The 20,019-nt window shown below is 35.0% G+C and overlaps 2 protein-coding genes across 10 annotated transcripts; one reads left to right on the plus strand and one right to left on the minus strand.

Annotated features, from left to right (window-relative positions):
* Nucleotides 1-97: 97 nt before the first annotated feature.
* On the minus strand, nt 98-9,137 carry LOC106663296 (gametocyte-specific factor 1 homolog). 9 transcript variants are annotated; one of them, XM_024224815.1, is made up of 6 exons: nt 7,326-8,128; nt 6,488-6,565; nt 5,427-5,593; nt 5,232-5,372; nt 4,953-5,171; nt 98-1,045 (listed from the first exon to the last, which is right to left on the minus strand). In XM_024224815.1, exons 1-6 carry the CDS (start codon nt 7,411-7,413, stop codon nt 758-760), a joined length of 981 nt encoding a protein of 326 aa, XP_024080583.1. In that variant the 5' UTR covers nt 7,414-8,128; the 3' UTR covers nt 98-757. The 9 variants fall into 9 exon arrangements, with proteins under 9 accessions (XP_024080583.1, XP_024080584.1, XP_024080585.1 ...); XM_024224816.1 differs by having other exon boundaries at nt 7,765-8,126; XM_024224819.1 differs by lacking the exons at nt 6,488-6,565; nt 7,326-8,128 and adding exons at nt 8,408-8,502; nt 8,998-9,135 and having other exon boundaries at nt 100-1,045.
* A 1,631-nt stretch (nt 9,138-10,768) lies between these two features.
* Nucleotides 10,769-19,611, plus strand: LOC106663297. Its single transcript, XM_014388009.2, has 5 exons — nt 10,769-10,976; nt 14,779-14,942; nt 15,019-15,219; nt 17,999-18,262; nt 19,066-19,611. The coding sequence occupies exons 2-5, from the start codon at nt 14,789-14,791 to the stop codon at nt 19,167-19,169; spliced, it is 723 nt and encodes a 240-aa protein (XP_014243495.1). The 5' UTR covers nt 10,769-10,976; nt 14,779-14,788; the 3' UTR covers nt 19,170-19,611.
* Nucleotides 19,612-20,019: the final 408 nt, after the last annotated feature.

Consider the following 20,019-nt stretch of genomic DNA (forward strand, 5'->3'; position numbering starts at 1 on the left):
GTTTGTAACTGTACAGCAGCTCAACATATTGTGTAAAAATATTTATTTGTAAAAATTTATACTCTTTCAATTAATTAACACTTAATTGCTCTTATAAAACTTACATTTTTTATAGTACAATTATTTCAAATATTATTACAAGTAGCAAAGGAAGTCAATGTTTATAAAATGATTTCCTAAGATTACATATCAATAAAAACTGTACCTTATTACTGTACTTTATTAAGAGTACAGCAATTTTTTTAATAATAATAATAATTAATCGCAATATTAAAAAATAAAACTTAATTATTCAGTCGGTAGACCACATGTTCAGCAGAAGAGTATCCTGTGCAATTTGGGAGCCACCATTTTTATTTTAAATTTTGTTTTTTAAACACATTTCAGTCAACACTCCTTCAGGACATAGTCCATGTCGTTTGTATTTGTAGTACATTGTAACACAAGAAGATGTTTTCTATTGTGAATCTTAATAAAAGTGCATTTATAATTATTATATAAAAAATTAGAAGAAAAAAAAGTTATTCAGCAATTTTTTCAAACTCTCAAATTTACAAATTGTACAAATTTACAAACAAAAAATACTTTCAAAATAATTATTTAATTATTTTCATTATAAGATAATTGAAAGAAGAAAACATGGAACAAACATAATGGAACAAAACATGGAGCAGAAAAACTAAAAGAAAATTCAAAACTTGAAATGAAAAAAAAAATTAAGAACACACATTTTAAGAAAATTAGGCAAAATTGAAAATTATTTTGGTTGAGCTGACTTATTAAGGCCAATTTTAATTGGTTTGAGCCAAGCTTTTTCATTGTATTTAATCGGTTTTGAATTTTGCTTTGAGTTATTTCGCGCAGCGTGCGGTTGTCTTGATGAACTTGGACCGGGTTCGTTTAAAGTCAACTTTTTACCCAGTTCCTCTGACAGTTCTTCTGACAAATTGTATTTGTCCTGTGAATTGTCAGTAAATTTCTTACAGCCGTCAACTTGGACATTGTCTTCCTTATTTTTTGAAGTAGAAGCCTTTGCCTGCTCTTTCTGCGAACCAAACAAAATTCACAAAACTAAGGCGGTGTGACAACGGATATTTTAAAAAATAGCAAATTAGCATTAACTGAACTTAAAGACAATAGAACCAGTCTAATATATAAAAGTGCACACAATACAAAGCAGTAGTTAATAAAGTGTTTTTTTTCAATGATCCAGATTTCAAGCTTTTAGCTCATCATCAGGTTGTAGAACTCCTTCAACCTGATGATGAGCTAAAAGTTCGAAATCCAGATCATTGGAAAACAACTTATTGTGAGTAGGATATATATTTTTAAAAGGAATGAACACCACACTCACTCCACCATAAAGTGTGTGAACTATAAAAATTAGATTAAATTCACTAATTTCGTGGTCTGCTTGACCAATTAAACATTACAATTAATTAAGGTTTTTAGTTGAGATGAAAAAAAGCTAATGGCACGAGCGGGATTCGAACCCACGACCTTCGGCTTGATACGCCGCTGCTCTACCACCTGAGCTATCGTGACCTCGATCCACTCGGATATCAACTCCCCATCTCGTGGGTTCGAATCCCTCTCGTGCCATTAGCTTTTTTTCATCTCAACTAAAAACCTTAATTAATTATAAAAATTAGACTATATCATCATATTTTGTTCTCCCACCACAAACTATCAAATTAATTATTTTTGTAAGGTTAAAATAGACAAGGCATATGTTAATTTCTAATAACATTTAATTATAATGTAGCTATAAAAGTTTAGAGGGACAAAACTCAACAATTCAAATTAATAAAGAAAACTCAGCACTGCATATCTTGAGTGTGTATTTTAAGGTTATTATAATTATCCTAGTGACCTGATGGGCAATATCCCCATTCTCATTCTAGAGTCGGAATCATAGAATGATATAATTTATGAATGTGGGCAAACTGATTGCGAATATAAATTCGATAGCAAGCAAACTGTAACATTGTCAGTCGTTTTCTTTTCTCATTTCATTATGGGTATTTTGGGGTCCCATTGTGATTCGCGACATGGATAAATCAGTGGGTACAACAGGGGATCACAATGAGGTATTGAAAAATTGTCTTTGAACTGTTTTGACAGTAGTGCACAATGATGTGTCTATGGCCTAGCGATACTCCTGAAGAATCGAAAACTTGAGCTATTTCTTCTGCTGTAGGTTTGTTAAATCTACGCACATCCATTGTACATCAAGTTAAAACCTCCGTCTTGCATTGTTTCAGCTGCAGTCCTATAAGCTTCATAAGGATTTTTAGGCAAAATGCCACCAAGGGTCAAAATTGTGCGGTCTAGTTTTTTTTATTTTCTGGGTGTCCTGAACGCTCATCCACAGCTTTGGAGGGGTCTATAAAACATAACTGACCATAAGACGCAACTTCAATCTCAGTGGCAACAAATTCGATATGAATCAGAGAATCTGTCCTTATATTTTAAAACAGTAGGGTCCAACCATTTCCCATAGAGCAAGCCCAGAAAATTTACCTTTGATTAAACAATTCAGATTCGTTTAAAGCACCCTTCTTAAACCCTTCAATAGAACATTATTAATAGCAAACAAAATAGACATTTTCAGCCTAGATCAGCAAGGAGCAATTATTTTCTTCTATGTCCTTTGTTCCAATTAAAACTTCTTAACTCCTCTGGATCTTATCTGAATTCAGTGTTATTGCAACAGTTCAAGAGGTTAATTTCTCTTATTTTAACGTATGTTAACAATATTGCAAATCATTATAAATGAGAAAAATAAGAATGAAATCAACAAAACTTCAATTCATTAATTTCGTGGTCCGCTTGACCAATTAATATATTACAATTAATTAAGGTTTTTAGTTGAAATAAAAAAGTCAATGGCACGAGCGGGATTCAAACCCACGATCTTCGGCTTGATAAGCCGCTGCTCTACCACTTGAGCTATCGTGACCTCGATCCACGTGGGTTCGAATCCCTCTCGTGCCATTAACTTTTTTTCATCTCAACTAAACACCTTAATTAATTGTCTTGTATTAATTGGTCAAGCGGACCACGAAATTAGTGAATTTAATGATTTAAAATGAATATACTTCACTAAAGCTCTCCGTGGCCATTTCATTTGTCGTCGAGAATCCAATCCGATTACACGACATTTGAAAAATGGCAAAAAGAAGGGAAAATGCAAAAGGTGGGTTGAGATGGAGAGTTGGTGTCCGAGTGGATCGAGGTCACGATAGCTCAAGTGGTAGAGCAGCGGCGTATCAAGCAGAAGATCGTGGGTTCGAATCCCGCTCGTGCCATTGAATTTTTTATCTCAACTAAAAACCTTAATTAATTGTAAAAACTTCAATGTTTTACTTTACACCTCCAATTTTAATTTATTTACAGAAACCAAATTTATGCCATTACTTATAGAAGCTTCTAAACCCCTCATCAATGGAACAAGAGTTGTTTCAAATTTATCAACATTTTTGTAATTTTTAAGAAACTTGGAAGCACCTTTGCAAAACCAAAGAAAAATGTTTATTTTATTTGCCCAAAAATTTGAATTCAGGTTGTTTTGGGTGTAAAAACTTTGTTTCTAGCTAAAACATATTTTAACCAACTATGCTACATCGCTCAGCCACAACATTCTTGTCGAAGGTCACCTTGAAATTTGCTCTCTGGCACATCGATTCTTTTTGTTTTTATAAAATGGGAAAATTATTTTGTGACTTATGCTAACCTTGAATTTGGACCAAAAACAGAGGAGTTATGAATTTTTAAGTAGAACATTGGAACATCAGAGAGAAAAAAAATGCCCTTGGCGAATCCAGCCCAAAAAAATTATAATTTCTTATTGCGATGAACATTTATATTTAAAACTTTCAATGCAAGACGTTTTTGCTGAAAACTCCCCTTAAGGGATATTTTTTAACATATTGTTTGGTTAAGTACACAACAATTATTTAGGCATAAAACAAATCTGTCATTAAAAGTTCGAAAACCAACTAAGTTGGCTGAAGGTAAATTTACCTCCTCCATAAGGCACATAAATCTAAGTTATACAATTCGCACAACATGCCTCGTGAAATCACAGAAATGCCGTTTTCTACGACATACAATAATAACTTTCAAATTTTAAATGCTTATTTTTAAAAATAATTTTTTTGATGAAATGAAAATTCTACAGTATTTACAAACAAATTAGTGAGAATTGGGGTCTGAGCCAAATGATGACAAAGTTGCATACAAAAAGCCAAAGCCAAAGTTGGAAATATTAGTGAGAATCAGAGTTGGAGTCAAAAAATCAGTCAAGAGTTGGAGTTAAAAAGTCAGAGTCAGAGTTAGAAATATTAGTGAGAATCAGAGTCTGAGACAGAAATTCAGAGTCAGAGTTAAAATTTTAGTGAGAATAAGGGTGAGTCAGATGAAGAGAAAGTTGGAAATATTACGAGAATCAGTGTTGCAGGCAAAAAATCAGTCAAGAGTGGGAGTTAAAAAGTCAGAGTCAGAGTTAGAAATATTAGTGAGAATCAGTGTCCAAGTAGAAAGTCAAAGTCGGAGTTAGAAATATTCGTGAGTATCAGAGTCTGAGTCAGATGGAGACCCAGAGAAAGTTGGACAAACAGAGAGAAAGTTGGAGTCAGAAAGTCAGAATTGTAACCTTTAATTACATGCAAAGACAAAAACTGTTTTAACAATTATTTAAATCAATTAATTTTTTTGCTTGGCTCCTAGGGTACTAGAACACTGACTCGTGTCTATTTTTTGTCCTAGCATCACCAACAATAATTTTATTAAAATCGGGGATCCCATGTAAGTTATTCCATTGTTAGCAGTGAATTTTCAAAACAAATCCATAAAAATGGATTGTTAACATTATAATATAGTTTATTTATTACTTTTCCTTTATTGATATATTAATTAACTTTTTCCAAAGGACTAGTTACAAAACTTACTAGTTTTGCATTCTCATTCTTCGTTACTTCTGCTTTGAGGGTCTGCTGTTTGGCTTTTAATTCTGCTTCAGCCTTGTTTCTTATCTCTTGGCGGCGCAGAGTCTCCTGCCTACGGTGTGCTTTCCTTGCAGCCGGCGGAGCACCAATTAAGTTTATAACAACATCTTTCTTTTGTGCATTTTCTTTCACCACTTCAAGTACATTTTCACTTATCATACACTGCGGGAAAGTGAAAAAGTTTAATTTTTGAGTCTCAAGGGCAGAACTGTTACAACTTACATCATCCCAGCATTCAGTGGAATTTTGTTGAAAGTTAGATGATGGCGTTACAGGTAACACTCCTTCAGGGGCTGTCGAATCCCCCAAATCATATATGAATGAATCCAACACTAATCTATCAGGGCAATCTTTTTCATGTTGCTTAAAAAAATAATTAATTAATTAATAAGTAGTAAGTATTCAAAAAGAACTTACCTCCAGTTCACCCGGATCCATAACGTGGATAGCATTAAACGGGCAAACAGACAATTTTACTTTGGCCTGCATGCCACATTTTCTCAAATGCATCGGCATTCTACTTGTACGTACTACATGTGCCTGGTTGTACGGGCATTTGATCATAGGGTCATAGTGATACATGTCTATAATTAAGCAAACACATTAGAGAAAAAAATGAGTAGCTGTTGTTTATTTTGACTATTCCCCTTGGTGTATTAAAACAAAAAAAATGCAAATAAATATTACTTTACTTTGATCAAATGTAGTCAAAATACAAAATTTATCCTACATGAAAAATGGAACTATTTACAGCCTCCAATCGACTTCCTGTCCAATAAGAAATCAATTTTATAGAACTTCATTCAATGACTGAAAGGCCAAAAAAATTTATTTGAAAACACAAAATGAAACCAAGAATTAGTACTCATTTTTCAAACAGCAAGAAGAAGAACACAGAAGTTGAAAGGGACAAAGCATTTGGTGGATCAAGACTGTTTTTTATCATGTGTCAGCATCAGTCTGCAGAAAAAAAATATGGTGACCGACAGATCACGAAATGCCAAAATGCATCTGACAGACCAACTCTGCAAGGATAAAAAGGCCAAAATAATCAGTAATGACCAAATTACAGGTACATCATCCTGCAGACAACATGAAGAAATCTCACAAGCTAAAATCCTCAGTGTATTTCATGTTAAGGGCTGATAAACTCGCAGTTTCGTCATTTCAAATTTCTTGTTCAGCATATCCTCGCTGGTTTGATCTGTCAGAAGAGTTATGGCATGTCTCCATCTTCAGTGTTGGCCCTGGTGAATTTTTTCTAGTGAAATTTCTTTTATGAAGTCATAAGAACTTGGCAGACCTGAAGGTGCAAGGCTAAAACACGTCTGGTAGAACACTCTGCAAGGGTAGGCAGTCCAAAACTATTGGTAACAACCAAATTACATCACCCCACGGACAAAAAGGAGAAATCTTAAATTGTTGTTACAATTTTATGTTGAGGTCTGTGTGTTGATGAAACTGCAGTTTGATCATACCTAACAATTGCACACCACATCCTCGCTGCTTTGGTCTGTAAGAAGCATTATGGCATATTCCCATCTTCCGAGTTGGTCCTAGTAAATTTTGTCTAGTCAAATTTATTTATTAAAGTCATGAGAGCTGGGAAAAAATATTGCTGGCAGACCAGCTCTGCATGGTTAAGCAGACCACCAAGCAGATCAGTAATGACCAAATGACAGATGCATCACTCCACAGACAAAGAGGAGAAATTACAAGGTAAATTATTCTGTGAGATTCAAGTTGAGGAATGACGAACCTGCAATTTGGTCTTTTCCTATCATCATGGTCAATCACTGCTTTGGTCTGTCAAAAGTATTATGGCATAACCCCGTCTTCAATGTTAGTCCTGTGTGTGTTCCGTGAGATTTTATGTTGAGGCCTGTGAATTGACCAACTTGCACTTTGATCTTTTGCTATCATCATGGTCTGCAAATAGTCACTGCTGTGGTCTGTCAGAAGCGTAATGGTATATCCCTGCACTTCAGTTTAGTCCTGGTGAATCTTGTCTAGTCAAACTTCTTATATGAAGTCATAAGAGCTGAGCAGACCTGAAGGCGCCATGTCAAAACATGTAGGGCAGACCAAAATGATCATTAACCACCAAATCACAGGTTCATCACCCCTTGAATAAAAAATATATCTCACAAATTAAATTATTCTGAGAGATTTCATGTTGAGGAATGACGAACTTGCAATTTGGTCGTTTCCTACCATCATTGTTAATCACCGCTTTGGTCTGTCAGAAGCACTATGGCGTATGTCTTCAGTGCTGGTCCTGTGAGATTTCATATTGAGATCTGTAAATTGACAAACCTGCAGTGTGATCGTGTGCTATCATCATGGTCTGCACATAGTCAGTCCTTTTTCTATCAGAACGTAATAGCATATCCCCACACTTCATTGTCGGTCCTGGTGAATCTTGTCTATTCAAATTTCTTTTATGAAGCCATAAGAGCTGGGCAGACCTGAAGGCGCCAGTCAAAACACATAGGGCAAATGAACTCTGCAAGGACAGGTAGACCGAAATGATCGGCAACCACCAAATTACAGATTCATCACCCTGAGGATAAAAAAGATATCTCACAAATTAAATTATTCTGAGAGATTTCATGTTGAGGAAAGACGAACTTGCAATTTGGTCGTTTCCTACCATCATTGTTAATCACCGCTTTGGTCTGTCAGAAGCACTATGGCGTATGTCTTCAGTGCTGGTCCTGTGAGATTTCATATTGAGATCTGTAAATTGACAAACCTGCAGTGTGATCGTGTGCTATCATCATGGTCTGCACATAGTCGCTGCTTTGGTCTGCCAGAAGCGTAATGGCATATCCCTGCACTTTAGTTCTGTCCTGTTGAATCTTGTCTAGTCAAATTTCTTATAGGAAGTCATAAGAGCTGGGCAGATCTGATTGCGCAATGTTAAAACACGTCTGGCAGACCATCTCTGCAAGGACAGGCACACGAAAATGATCGTTAACCAGTTCATACAGGTTCATCACCTCACAGACGTTTTAGGTTTTTTAGGTTTAAGTTTCGTTATTTTACAACTTAAATCAGTCCAGAGAAAAACATGTAGGCAAGGATGATAGACGAGCAAACCTGACTATTACCTTATCGAACACGCCTGAACCATGTTTATCATTCATAATTTATGTTATTGAGGTAGAAGGAATGTGCAAATTAATTAATTATTCTAGGTGTTTTTTTAACAATAGTGAAATAACGTATTAATAAGGATTAGCGTAAGCGCAAATCGTTTTGTGCTCATGTATCCTAATCCAGCTCTAATCAAATTTTAACATGAACAGAAATTTGTTTTGATTTAATAATTTATCTAAGACTAGTTTAATTAACTAAAAAGGAGAGTTTGTCCAGTGAAAAAAAAGTACTCTTACCGTTATATTCCCGTTATATGAGGACAGAGTGATAAAAAGCCAGTCGTTTCAAATTACAGTGAGCGATTCCCTCTCAGTCTCGGCGGTGTTCGGACCTTCAAACAAATGCCTCGATAGTGACGTTAAATTGATTGAATCAGATTTGAACTGCGGCAAATTATACCAAATTACAAAACAGTCAATAATTTGTTTTATTTATTTAGATAGATAGAATCTGTCTTACTATATCCATCTTATCTATCTTACTCGTGTTTTGGACCAACTATTGAAAATAGACTAGAAATGGTTCACGACCTGATAACATTGCACCTTTCCTATTAAATAGTTGTAAATTTATTTTTGAACCTGTGTTTTCATTATTGTTCAATAAATCTTTATCATTTGGCGTTTTTTCGTCCCTCCTCGAAGTCAGTTGTGTAATCCGTTTGTACAAAAATCGATTTGTTGTTACAAACTGCAGGCCGTTGTCTGCAATCGGTAATAACAAAAGTTTCTGATCTTATTTTAAAAACTGTCAATCCATTACTTAATCCTTACATAATACTTGAAAAGAGGGTAAACTCTAGGGGCACTAGACACAGTAAACTTACGCTAAAAAAAACCTTCATCGACTGGCAAACCCAATAGCTAGACATGGCTAAATTCAGAGGAGTAATAGGGCTACAGATCACCGGCATCTGAGAAAACATCTACACAATATATTCAATGATGACCCTTTCGTAGATATGCGATGAGAAGGAAGAAACAGTTACCCGTATTATCTACACAGAGACATAACCTGGGATACAAAGAAAACCTTGGGAAAGGAATTGTAGCGATGACAGTCAATTAACTATCACTTCTTAGGAGAAGGATCGAGTCCTGAACTAAGGAACTAGGGAAGTACGACAAGCCAGAAGACTGCCGTGATTGGGAAACAAAAACCCCCACTGCATAATATCTATCATCATCACTTCTTCAGTAGATGTTCAGTAGTATAAACTTGAAGCTCTGGTGTACAGGGAAAGGTACACAGTTCCTGTTAGGGATAAAAGAAGAAGCCAGGCCTTCTGCACCTCGACCTGAGTTGCTCCTCTATGTTATTTATAACTCACTCGCCAGCTTCAGGTTGTTAATCAACCTCCATAGCTTTGCCAAGCTCCTTAGTGTATGACCTTGCTTGCGGCTTTTCTTCAACTAGTTGCAAGAATATGCACCTACAAAGACCTTCACAAAAACATAAAATGTTATCTGCACAATGTTTTTTCTGTTTGTACTCCTATACAGTGCATTAGGCAGCAGTGTCGTGTCAGGAGTCCAACTTGAATCCTGACTCTATTACAGTTACCCTCCGGTAATTCCTTTGTAAGTCTATGGATAGCCCTTGTATGACTCTCTTCACTTGTCTCATGCATGAGGTGATCCTCCACCAAGTTTTGGACTCATTAAGGATCCATTTTGGGAGTGGCAAGGTTTTTATGGTTTGGGCCAAGAGAATTCATATTGGTTCTTTTTTGGCCAACATATCTGCCCTATCATTGCCTCTGTCCCAAATGCCCAGGGTCCTATGCCAAGGTCAGGTCATCGGTGTCGCTGACTACTGCCAGGGATTCCATACAAACCTTAACCTCAAACCTGCCTCATGCCTGCCAAACTTTGGACTCTTCCATTTTAATATTTTGTAGCAAGATCGAGTTTGGGACGTAAAGAATCAATGGCTTTCTCTATGTTCTAGTTAAATAAGGCAACTAGTTTATATATATAATTTTAATTTACTTTTTAGTGTAATACAATTTTGGTAGTATATTTGTAACTGTGGTTTAGGTAGATGTTTTATCCAGTTTTAATCTTAATGTCCAGTTCTAATCTTCTTCACAGACTCTCTTTCCATAGTAGTGGAATCATGGACGAAAGGTTTATTTTTATTCTTGAAGACATTGAAGGCAGATTCTTTATATTTAAAATTTACTTTGGTGGGATTTTGTCCTTAGCGGGTTTACCAAACCCAAATGGAGTAACATCAGTTCAACAGATGCATAAGGAACTGTCAGTTGCACAACAGTATCTGCTAAATTTTTATTTTATTTTTTTTTTTGAAAAACACAAATTGTTTAATTAAATTTCAACAAAGGAATCTTTAAGCTTGGTATGTAAGCAATAGTGCACTTGTGACAGAGTATTGCTGACTGTCCTAGATGTCCAGCATTACCTGCTGGAAGGTGAAAAAATTTTTCAATTTACATTTTCTCGCCAGAATTATTGTTGAATTGTTATTTTTGCGAAATGTTTAAAGTTGAAATTTTTTAAACTGTTTTGATCATTTTGAGTGTCTGTTAATGATGTCATTAATGATAGCACGTTGCATAGTATAGCAGTCTGTTTCCCTCCGGCGGCTCGTAACCAGCTACTAGCCAGTCCCGGTAGACACTAGTCAACAGTTAATATTCAATATTCTCTCGTTTACTTATGTATTATACGAAGTTCGATCTTCTTCGGCCTTCTTTTCAAATTGAAATTGTTATTATTTTATTTCCCCAAGCTCGAAGTTAACGGACAGAATATCGTGGGAAGTATTTCACATTTAAACCAGGTGAGTCGGTTTGTCTGATGTTTTGTCTATACCATCATACTTATACCTCTATATACAAACCGTCACATATAAAGTTAGCTTATAGGAGAGTTGACTCGGTTTTTCAGGTAAAGTAAGCTTAAGTGTAAAAGCCAACAGTCGAGCCTGAAAGTGTAAAAGGCATGTTTTTTCTTCATTAAAATAGGTTTTTTTTTCCAAATATCGAAAATAGATACCCACACGTAATAAGTGTCTGCCAGGCCAAACCAGTGAGGATAGTCAGATCTTTAATTGCAGGATTCTTGACAATTATATATTAGAAGGAAGAACATATAGAACATATTAGGAAATGAATCTTCATCGGCCATGACATTGCTAATCTCTTTGCTAAATAATTCTCCCAAGTCTATGACCATAGTTCTGATCTTCCCACTTCCCTACCTGAAACAACCTCTCTCCTTATGCCATCTTCTTACACTATCTCTAATTACTATATCTCACACAATGAAATACTAAATTCTATCTCATTACTTAACGTGAAAAAGTCTTCTGGTCCCGATTGCATACCCCCTATATTAGTTAAAAAGTGTTCTGTGGCTCTTATTGCTCCTTTACACTATATTCTGAACCAGTCGTTAAAAACAGGTATTTTCCCCAATGCTTGGAAAAGCACTTTTGTCATTCCTCTACATAAAGCTGGCGATAGATCTAATGTTTTCAATTACAGACCAATATCTATTCAATCCATGTTCTCCAAGATATTTGATTCTATTATTTGTAATAAACTTAAAAATGACATTAAATCTTTTATTATACCTCAGCAACATGGTTTCTGCTCTAATAGATCAACTGTTACTAACCTGCTCACATTTCAAAATTACATTTTAGATGCAATAAACTCTGGACACCAAGTAGACTCAGTGTATACTGATTTTTCTAAAGCTTTCGATAAAGTAAATCACACAATACTGTTAAGGAAACTAATGGATTATGGTTTCACCGGAACTATCTTGAATTGGTTATCCAGCTTTCTCTCTGACAGAAAACAAATAGTCAAAATAAAATCATTTAAATCATGTCCCTTTGCGGCTTCCTCGGGAGTCCCGCAAGGGTCTCATCTTGGACCAGTTTTGTTTTTCTTATTTATTAATGATATCCATCTTGCTCTTCCTTCTGCTCAATTTTTATTATTTGCTGATGATCTGAAAATCTATTCCATAATCACTTCTTCCGATTGCTTACAATTACAAAATTCTATAAATAATGTGCTAACCTGGTGCTCTAATAACAAACTTGCTCTTAATGTTTCCAAATGCTACACAATTACATTTTCTCATAAGAAACAACCTTTTATTTATCTCTATACTCTCCATGATGCTCTTTTAACGCGAGTTGAGGTCGTAAAGGATCTTGGTGTACTTTTTGATCAAAAGCTCAAGTTTAAAGAACATATTTCTTCAATAAAAAATAGATCCATGAAGATGCTAGGTTTCATCATCCGGAACACCTATGAATTTAAAAATCCTTTATGTTTTGTCTATCTTTATAAAGCTTTTGTACAACCCATACTAGAATATGCTACACCTGTTTGGAACCCATTCTATCTAAATTATCAAAAATTCTTCAATCTGTACAAAACAAATTTAAAAAAAAACTTTCCTACAAACTCAATCTTCCTCCGAATTCTGCCTACCCTGGAATCCGCTCTGAATTTAAACTTTTCGAACTGGCACTAAGAAGGGATTATTTTGATATTGTTTTTGTATTTAAATTATTGATAGTCCATATCTCCTCTCTCAACTACAGCTACATGTCCCTTCGTACTCTCTTAAAACCTATAAATTATTTTATATTGAATTCCAAAGCTCTAACTACATGCTCTCTTCTCCTCTACACAGAATCCTCTTGATGATCAAGAGTAACAACACTTCTTCAATAGTTCTGTGCAATCTATGAAAAACCTTATCTTACAACCTTAGTTGAATGCTTTTATATTTTATACTATACAAAATTATTACAATTTATTTCATTTACTGGTTCAATTAATTCTTGCACTCTAGTCTTATTATATATTTACAAATAGCATTATTTTCATTCAATATGTACCTAATTATTGTATTTTCAATTGTCTTTCAGCTTTATTTTGTTTTCTCTGCCTTATTTGGTTAGTAATTATGTCTTTCATTTTTGTTGTTCAGTTTTTACTCTTTATTTTTATTTTTTTATTTATCATTTATATTTACCATTTATATTATTACCATGGATATACGTCCTTATTCTTTTTACATATATTATTTATATTTTTTGTTATTGTAAAATATCTTTTTATAGTGGATTCGATCTGTAAATAAATAAATAAAAAGAACTTATATCGGAATTTGCTGGTTTTTGCCTCATCTTTATCGGATGGGTCTAGATCCGGCGAGAGTATGGCGTGCACCATCTAAAACGGGAGTTCGTCCATTTCATGGTCGCTCCTGTGACACTGCAGCATGTACATGGTGTGTATACGATCTGGCGCATCCTTGGGATGAATCAATATGAAGAAATTTCTTTCCCCATCTATACCGACTCCCTGGATGCCATTGGCAATTCAGGACGGATTCTTGGTGGACCCTCTCATCGTGCTGTTTTTAAAGAGATTTTTCTGAGCCAGAGTACCTCGGAAAAACTACGGTGGTAGTCGTCTGGGTAACATGCATGCAGGGTGGTGGAAGCTGGGATTCCTCGCCCTCCAGACCAAACTTCTATGATCCTGTGATGCTGTGCGATCAATAAAAAATAAATGCCAGCACCAATGGGCTGTGTTGTTCTAAAAAGTTCCTGCAAGTTAAGAACATGACTGGATGATGGCTCCCCCGAGAGTCTGAAATGAAAGGAAAGGATCGTGATAATCCGTTTAGGATAGGCCATACTTGACACACATGCTTTTAGGCTAAAATGTGCTGGTGTCTCATTTGTAAATAAAAGTTGCTCAATGAGTCACATCTGATCGAAGACTCTTGGTCCTTTACAGGGAGCGAGTAGGCATGAGCCCTGACATAAAGATGGTAGTTGGGAGAGCGGTTCAAAAGTTGTGTCCCCTGTTCTTTTTCTTAAGAGTAAGAGGAGTGTTTCCTCACTCAGAAATTGTATATACATTGTGTATGTGGATTATTATTATATAATGTGAAATTTGAAAATAATCACATTATTGTGAGGGTATGATTAATGAGAGATCTGATGGCAGAATATTGAGTACCCCATCAGTCATAACAGTGAGTGGGGGCTGAAATGACTTCACTGTTGGTAGCTCTCAACCATGCATACCAATATATATGGTATTCATATTAAACCGGCACAGGGTCACTTACTGGGTCCATCTCCACTTGCAGGTTTTTTGAGTTATTCAAACGTGTTTCGGCATTGTGACATCTTCGGTGAGGAACTCTTGTGAGGATTGAAGATGGCACAATATCAAAGCGTGTTTGAATAACTCATAAAAACCCGCGAGTGGAGTCAGACAGTAAGTGACCCTGTGCCGGTTCAACATGAGTTCACCAACTTGCAAGCCAAAATAAATAATCAACTGCAATATGTGCATACATATACCTATATTACAACAAGCTGTTTTAATAGTTCTTTCATCGCTATCAGAAAATTTAGTTTAAAATTTAATTAGATTATAATAATCTAACCTTATCCTAATCCTAACTTTAACCATACTTTACCTATCCCAACTCATATGGAACCTCACTATTGGGAAATTGATCATGTTAGAAAAAAAGATTTAAAAATATTAAATCCAGCCCAAAACATTACATTTTAAAAATTGTTTTTTCAGTCATTACAGTATGAGTGGATTCTTTTTCGATAAGACTCCGACAAAAAGGACAAATGGGGACAGCGAGGAAAGCTCAAACGAGTGCTCTCCGTTAACTGAGTTTCACTATGATTCTAATTCGCCAGTCATCAATTGGGATTTTCCCAAACCTCGTGTTAGCAGGAGTGAGTCATTATACTTATTTAATGATATATCATTTCTTTTTGTTTATGTATTTATTTTTTCTTAACTGCGTTGTAGAAGTGAAAGAAGCTGCTAAAGCACTTGCTCAAACAATGAGTAATATAGGAAAGCCTAAACGATCGAAAATGGTTTTGCAAATGCAAAGAGGACGTTCAAAACCGAGAACATCTGGCGATTTTCCATCTTCACCTTTATCTCATTTCACTAAAGACGATAAAATTGACCAGAAAAAAAAGATACAGCCAAGGGCCAAATTTGGTATGTTATATTTACTTAAATCAGTTCTATTGTCTTCTCGTACACTTAAATATCTGTTATAATGTCTGTACAATATGATTAGCACAATACAGTTTAACCAGTAAGATTCTGAAACATGGAACATTTAATTTCACGGATTTTAAATTTATCTGCCGCCTTTGGCCTAATTGACTGTCAGACTCTTATATACAAATTGCCAGTATTGGGACGTTAAAAGCAAATTGTAAAAAGTAATTATAAATATCTATACTGACAAAAGTGCTGCATGGGTGACAATTTCAAGACAGAAAATGGCAATAAACAGGGGTTGGCTATTGTTCTTACTTCTTAATGGATACAGAAGACTGGCTTAGAAGGAGGAATACAGATGGCATATGTAGACGATCTCATTTTGTATGCCCCAGACAAAATTGCAATATTAGAAAATGACAGTGCCCTGCTGAATGTTGCTACAAGTGGAACTTGCTAATTATTATTATTTTTTTAACTAGTCATATTTAGGATACGTAAGTCAAATCCTGAAGAAAAGTGTACGATTAAAACTAATGCTAACTAAAATAAGATATTCTATATAATATATCTGTGATTGCAGTGAAAAGTTGGTTAACTGATTATTGACAGATATAAGCTTAAATCTGCACATGCATGTACCGATCACTTCCCACCGTCAAGTGGCAATTCCAGCTTTTGTATTTTACAATAAATTATCAGCAGGTCTTGAGAAACCCCCACCTTAGGTGCTGGAAGTCTGTGGTCAGACCTCGATTCATCCAGCTGCCAAGGTTGAGCATCAGGGGCCATCAACGGCTAGATCATCTTAGGTCAAATTCAAAAGCAATCAGTTCCTACATCCATTCACACTCACTCTTAAATATATTCTTTCTTATTTACAAACCATTCACTTGGGGTGGTGGAGTACTTGATATTCCTCCATCACCCTTTACACATGTTACATAATTTCTAATTGAGGGTAAATAGGATACTCAGTATTCAGCAATCGGTCCTCACACTGCACATTCACACTAATAAATACATTCAATAAAAGTACATTCTGAAAATTTTGATAACAATGTACAAAATTATTTGCTTTCGCAGATGATCTAATAGTTGTGGTACAGAGCAAAGATCACTTAGAGCTACAAATAGCAATAAAGTAATGGGGGCAATTGAAAAATGATCTGAAGAAAATAAAATAACTTTTAATTTTAGCAAATATAAACTGCTTCTTGTTTCTAGAACCAAACGAACACAAAGTATGAGAGTCTATCTCAAGTCAGAAAGGATTCAGGAGGTTCAAAATGTGAGATACCTTGGGGGTTGGTTAGATCAAAAATTTTCTTGGAATAAGCATGTAGAGATGGTATGTCAAAAAGCTGCGAGTTTGATTAATGACCTCTCTAGATCTGCTAAAATTTACAGGGATTTTTGAAACGACGCCCTCGATATTATTTATAACGGAGCTATTATGCCTATCTTACCATACTCAATGCCAGATTGGAGCAAAGCGCTGCAACGCCAGAAAAATGTCCAAAGACTACGTATAATGTGTGGTATTTAGTGGCCGTTAATTAATGATTATTTGAAGATCATGAGATGCAGTCTGGTGTTACAAAGGTTTAGAAAAACATTTTCTTTATCGTGCCAACGTTTCAATCTTTATTGAGATCATCTTCAGGGCCTGGGATTTATACTACGTATAATCCAACATCTGATTCTGCTAAATTTTATAAAAGGATTCCGTACCATATCATATGAAGCAGTATGTACACTTTATAAATATCTTACTGAGTAGATCCTCTGAATGTTGCAAAATCTGGAAACCCCATGAATATACCGAACTAACATATCCAAAGACCTGGCAGTCGCTGTAGCTAAGTGGATGCATCCAATAATGATAATACACACTCAGATGCATGAAGACTCGCTCATTAATATTTAAACTGACAGCAGTAAAATCGAAGAGAAAGTTGGATGTTTTTTCGTACTATTTGTAGATGCAAACTGGGATCCACCAACATACAGTATTAAATTCACTAGTTTCGTGGTCCACTTGACCAATTAATATCATACAATTAATTAAGGTTTTTAGTTGAGATAAAAAACCTTAATTAATTGTATGATATTAATTGGTCAAGCGGACCACGAAACTAGTGAATTTAATAAGTTTAAAAAAATGAAGTATCCTTCACTAAAGCTCTCCGTGGCCATTTCATTTGTCGCCGAGAATCAAATTGATTACACGACATTTGAAAAATGGCAAAAAGGAGGGAAAATTCAAAAGGTGCGGTTGAGACGGGAAGTTAGTGTTCGAGTGGATCGAGGTAACGATAGCTCAAGTGGTAGAGCAGCGGCGTATCAAGCCGAAGATCGTGGGTTCGAATCCCGCTCGTGCCATTGACTTTTTTATCTCAACTAAAAACCTTAATTAATTGTATGATACAGTATTAAATTTAAAATCCTGAACTAGTGCTCATACAATCAAGTTGAGCTAGCAATTTTAAAAACTCTAGATTGGGTTCTAACAATCAACGATTCATGCAGCAGTTCCAAAAGTGCAACCATATGGACAGAAAGTGAAGTAGCAATTAAGATAACAACATTAAATGCCATCTTGAATTGGTTGAATCAATGGCCAATAGAAATGCCCTATTAGACGTTAATAAACAGAATTGGATAGTTTCAATAACTTGGGTAAAGGCCAATGCAGGCCACCTTGCAAATGCACTTATTGACACTTTTTAACTACTATTTCTTAACATTTTTTAAATTAATATTTCAGATTTTGAAGCACTCGAAAAAATTGATTTAGGACAACTAGATTCAGAAACTGTTGTTAATATAAAAGCCGGACTTAGCGATGACTCATCAAATCAAAATTCACCATCCTCCTCGTCGAGTAGTGCAAAATCGATTCAAACCTCCCAAAATGCATTAACGACAAAGGGAAATAAAAGAAAGGCACCTCATACTGCAAATCAAAGTGTGAAATTGGGCCGGATTTCCAAGGAACAAGAGAGTCCCAGGGTTAATAGTGACTCATTAGGTTAGTATTTAAATTTATTGGTGATTTTGGTAAATAAATGAACAAGTTGTACAGCTAGTAGTTTTATGTTGAGATGATGAGATGTGATCTCAAGGGCCATAGACAGTAGGTTTGCGGAGCGCCACTCATGACACATCTTTTTTTTTTTTTTTTTTTTTTTTTTTTTTTTTTTTTTTAATTGACCTTATGATCTTGCATATTAGCCATAGTACGAATTCTTGTGTGTTCAAATTGGGGGTTATCGGGAAAAAAGGGCCAGAGGCGACGGTGGGAATCGAACCCACGACCGCGGTGTGAGAGTCTCTCATGCTAACCACTCGGCTACCGCGGTCCCCTGACACATCTTTTCATCTCAATTTTTTCAACCTATTCAGGATGGTCAGCGCTTTCATTCCCTAAATGAGGTACTGAGAGTAATATATTGCATTCATCCATACCTTACGCAGGTACTGCTAGTGTGATATCGTGCTCTCTCTTTATTTTTTCTCACTTCTCACTTTTAGATTCAACTTCATAGAAGCAGTGTGCTGTTTAAGTTATGGTTTTTAGTGCTAATGGGAAATTTAGAAAACAAGATGCCGTTGTTTACCATTTTAAGCAACACACTGCTTCTTTGCACTTCAGTCTAAGAGTGAAGAGACAATTGTGTGAAATCGTGGTACCTCAGTGGGGGAAGCAAGAGCTTAGATAGACCATGTACTTATTAATATTTAAAATGTTTTTGTATTAAAATAATGCCCATTTCTGCTGATAATCAAAATTGTGTGTGATGTGTTTTACTAATTCAATATTCTTCTTTGCAGGTGGAAAAAGAAACCAATCTAAAGAAAAGGAAAATTTTCTTATTGATCAACTCTTAGACGATGACCTAGCGTTTTTTATGACACCCGAGTTAGCGTCATTGTAAATTAGAGCCTGTATTAAGTAACTGTCTGTGATAAACCAAGAACATTGGGTTTGTACCTTCATATTTTGTAAAACGCTCGTGCGATTGTAATTTTATTGTAGGCTTAATCATGCTACGAGTACAATGCTAAAGAAAATTGATATGTGCCTATAGATTGACTGATAAATTGTTGACTTGTTGTAGTATTACTCAAGAGTTAGCATCATTGTAGAGTTGATGCACCTGACTGTGATATATCAAGCACTTTGGATTTGTTCCTTCATTAATCTTTTTTATTTTTTATTTTTATTTGGTTTGTAAAACAGAATAAAAATGAAGTGTAATCTAGAGAGTAGAATTTTGTATGATATTTTATATCAGGCAGACGTTTGCTGTGGTGTCTTATACATTAAATGCTGTGTCAAATCTTAATAGACCTAGCTTAAATTTGAAACTACTTAAATGTTGAGTTTTATTCATTTTATCCTAATGGTCTTTTGTGTAATTCCAATTCCTTCCTGTGTCAAATCAGTTTAGAATATTAACTAACGCGATAACTGACTGATTTTATTTTATTTTGTTGTATTGAATGTTGTAAATATTATTGTTAATTGACTTGTTAATAAATTATATATGTTTGTTTACTTCAAATTGAAAAACAAAAATGTAAACATTAAAGAAAGATATAATTTAGAAATTTAAGCATTTTTCTACTTTCCCATTTTAATCTTTTGTTGTTCTTTTAATTTTTTAAAATGAGCTATCCTTATTCAGTATTTTATAAATGATTCATTGGGTAACATAAATGGTTTGATGTAGGTTCACACAGCATATTTTCTTCACTTGTGGGAAAACAATAAGTCATGGATAT

The sequence above is a fragment of the Cimex lectularius genome, unplaced genomic scaffold (assembly GCF_000648675.2).
Source record: "Cimex lectularius strain Harlan isolate CLEC.00 unplaced genomic scaffold, Clec_2.1 scaffold78, whole genome shotgun sequence".
NCBI lineage: Eukaryota > Metazoa > Arthropoda > Insecta > Hemiptera > Cimicidae > Cimex > Cimex lectularius.